This window comes from Lotus japonicus, chromosome 6 (genome assembly GCF_012489685.1).
Source record: "Lotus japonicus ecotype B-129 chromosome 6, LjGifu_v1.2".
In the NCBI taxonomy this organism is placed as follows: domain Eukaryota; kingdom Viridiplantae; phylum Streptophyta; class Magnoliopsida; order Fabales; family Fabaceae; genus Lotus; species Lotus japonicus.
In genome coordinates this window covers 21,033,692-21,037,578 of record NC_080046.1, presented here as the reverse complement: position 1 = coordinate 21,037,578, position 3,887 = coordinate 21,033,692, and the positions used below count along the sequence as shown (strand labels likewise).

At 34.9% G+C, this 3,887-nt stretch overlaps 1 protein-coding gene across 1 annotated transcript; it reads left to right on the top strand.

Annotated features, from left to right (window-relative positions):
* The first annotated feature begins 574 nt into the window (after positions 1-574).
* LOC130725838 (probable pectate lyase 5) lies at positions 575-3,214 on the top strand. The gene is made up of 4 exons (XM_057577027.1): positions 575-782; positions 976-1,713; positions 2,071-2,209; positions 2,708-3,214. Exons 1-4 carry the CDS (start codon positions 676-678, stop codon positions 2,927-2,929), a joined length of 1,206 nt encoding a protein of 401 aa, XP_057433010.1. The 5' UTR covers positions 575-675; the 3' UTR covers positions 2,930-3,214.
* Positions 3,215-3,887: the final 673 nt, after the last annotated feature.

The window sequence follows — 3,887 nt, the reverse complement described above, 5'->3', positions numbered from 1 at the left end:
ACCGACAAAGATTTCAACTATGCAAGTGTCGGCGTGCAGTTAATTGGTCATTAAACTTGGAACCCAACATTCTAATACGAAGAAAGATTTTTGAATAGTGAATAATCTAACTAGCACACTGAAGAAACTAATACCATACACGTAGATTAATTAGTGTAATGTTGTTTATTATAATCTCATATTAATTAGAGATATGACTAAAATGATCTTAAAAATGAGTGCAACCATCACTTATAAACTAGTCTATGCGAATGCATTTGCGCGCTAGCCTTCGATTCTTGATTAAAAAAAAATTCAGTGGGCATCTCTGTGGTTTTAATTAAAAAAGAAAACAGCAGCACATGAAAAAGAGGAGAAATTGACTAAGCTATGAAACGGTTCACGGGGTCCTGAAAAATTAGCAAACGAACATGTCAAAATACAGGGAATCAGGGAGAGCTTAAATAATTACCAAAGCACTCATAATGTGCCTTGTGAAGAATAATTACCTTAAATCGTGGAAATCTCGGATCTTAAGCACCAAATAGTTTTTTTATTAGGCACAAATTCCCAGTGTGTTCCCTATATATACTCTAAATTATCTTCACATTTCTTCACAAGCACACTCTAAACCCTCCCTCTGCTAACAAGTACTCCTCTCTGTTTCTCATTCTGTGGACAGTTCAAGCAATAGTTATGGCAATTCCAACCCCATTTCTGTTACTCTTGCTATTTCTTTTACCTTCCTTCATTTTCTCTTCCCCAGTTCAAGATCCTGAATTAGTAGTCGAAGAAGTACAAAGGTAGACAACAAGAATTTCCTCCATATCATAAAATTCATCCCACATTGACTATTCCTATATAGAGATTTATTAAGCGTTCTCTCTCTAGTCAATATGAGACTTCTCAACAACGCATAATATATGTATATACTTGCATTTCTTAGAGTCATACTAAAATGGTATCAAAATCTGTGTTTTTTTGTTGTTGTTGCAGGAGCATTAATGCCTCAAGGAGAAACTTAGCATTTCTTTCATGTGGGACAGGAAACCCCATTGATGATTGTTGGAGGTGTGACCCGAATTGGGCAAAGAATCGTAAGCGCCTAGCAGATTGTGCCATTGGATTTGGCAAGCACGCCATTGGAGGCAGAGATGGTAAAATCTACATAGTCACTGACCCAGGTGATCATGCAGTGAACCCAAAGCCAGGAACATTAAGATACGGTGTGATCCAAGAAGAACCACTATGGATCATCTTCAAACGTGACATGGTGATCAAGCTGAAACAAGAGCTCATGATGAACTCATTCAAAACCATTGACGGTAGAGGAGCAAACGTGCATATAGCTGGTGGACCATGCATCACTGTGCAATTTGTGACAAACATCATCATCCATGGGATCAACATCCATGACTGCAAAAGAGGAGGGAATACTTATGTGAGAGACTCACCTTCACATTATGGTTGGAGGACACTCTCTGATGGTGATGGGGTTTCTATCTTCGGTGGGAGCCATGTTTGGGTGGACCATTGTTCTCTGTCCAATTGCCGTGATGGATTGATTGATGTCATTCATGGATCTACAGCTATCACTATCTCTAACAATTACATGACCCACCATAACAAGGTCATGCTTTTGGGCCATAGTGATTCTTTCACTCGTGATAAGACTATGCAGGTCACCGTTGCCTTCAACCATTTTGGAGAAGGGCTAGTGCAGAGGATGCCAAGGTATGAAGAATTCAAAACCTTCTTTTTGAATAACAAAACAAGATGCTTTAGACTCTGTTTGGATGCAGAGCACGCACTTCTTAAAACTTATTCAGAATTTGTTTGAATGCAGATTAAATAGTACTTATTGGAGTTTATCAAATACTTTTTCTAGCATAAAAGCTCTAATGAATGTTCTTTAGTGTGTATCCAAACAGACTCGATTGTTTTTCCTAATAGATACACTCTAATAAATATTATTTGATCCATATCCTAACGAAATCTGAACCGGATAGCTTTTTATGTATGTCTTTGAATTTAATTTGCATTTCTATTTTATCTCTTAATTTTTGTTTACATCTTTATATGTGTATGCAGATGCAGGTATGGATACTTCCATGTGGTAAACAATGACTACACGCAATGGGCAATGTATGCCATAGGTGGGAGTGCTTCTCCAACCATCAATAGCCAAGGCAATAGATTTTTTGCTCCTAATGATGGGACCTTCAAAGAGGTTAGACATGGAGAAGATTTATGAATTTCCTCTTAATAAATGATAACTCTATTGCTGTTTCAAAATTGATGTTTTGAGTCTCCCACATTGATTTTTTTTTTAAACTGAATTCCACATTGGTTAAAAATTGGTAAGATAAACATAAAATTAGATATTGGCCTACATATATGATGGGTGAGAAGAAAAACATGGTTCATAAAATATGCTTTCTATGTGAATTGTAGTATATTACAAATAACATATATTAATGATATCTATAAATCCATAGTTCTTAAATGAGACAATTTTTAACATGGTTCATAATTGAACTACTAAATGTTGTTCGATCGGTTCTTTAGATATCTCGTTTTTTTTTTTGGGCTCATGTGTCTCCCCAACAAACTTGTTATTGAACAAAGAGGAAGAAAAATCAAAGTTATGTCTCATTTTACTTTTGGATTGAATAATTTGCTACAAATAGTATTGGTGCTCATTAAAAATGCAAGTTACTAATTTCAGGTAACAAAGCGTGAGAATTCACCACAGAGCCAATGGAAGAATTGGAATTGGAGATCTTCAGGGGATTTGATGTTAAACGGTGCCTTCTTTACAGCATCAGGGGCAGGTTCTTCTTCAAGCTATGCCAGAGCATCAAGTTTGGCAGCAAAATCATCATCATTGGTCAGTACTATCACAGCATCAGCTGGATCACTTAGCTGCAAAAAGGGCTCCCGCTGCTAGCTGATGAACCACAAAGTATCATGCATAGTAATAAATTAAGGCAAAAATTACCATATGCCAAGTGTATCTACTTTTGGAGAAACAAAAAAAAATGATTCAACTTTTTTGTACATTGAACTTTTTAGACATTTTGTTTTGTAACTACAACCTTAGCTTGTGTTTACAAATACAATAGTTTGATGAGGCTGATAGACACAAGCGAAAGAGTTGATATAATTGTATGTTAAGTGGAAAAGCAGAAAGGAGAAAAAGCAGGTTCAATGGAAATTTATTATACTTCCCCTATGTGTCTGTGCCTCTGGTTATCCCACAATGTATTTGAATTATTATATGAAGGGATAATAATACCCCTCACATGGAGCGACGTGGTGAAACATTATCGTCTTTGGTAATTGTAACCATGTAGATCATAGAAAAATGGGGCCATTATTTGCGGTCGACAACAACATTAATGAATTGGGTCTGCATTGATGAGTTTGACAAAGAATATCTCTGGTTTAATTTGAAATTTTTATCTGATATGCAAGCAGTGACGGATCCAGAAAATTTATATCGTGGGGGTAAATCTAGACATGCATATAAAAAAATTTAATAATGATATACTAACAATGTAATATTTTTACATAGTCATCCAATCAAAATCAATTATTTTATCACATCATAAATAAGTTAAAATAAGTTTAAATGTTTTCCGATGTATCAAAAAATAAATAAGTTAAAATAAGTTGAGAAGTGTTTTCTTTACATCAGAAAAATAAGTTACAGTCATCTAAGATTTAATCCCTGAATCTTACCTTTCCCAACTTATATGTCCCTCAACTCTGATCATGAGTTATCATTAGGAAGTGATTAAATACATGTATAATTTTCTTGCATTATATGTGCATATAAATAAAATCCAATGAATTTTTCTATTTAAAAAAATTTAGTTACAATTTATCTTCCTATTTGACCTCAG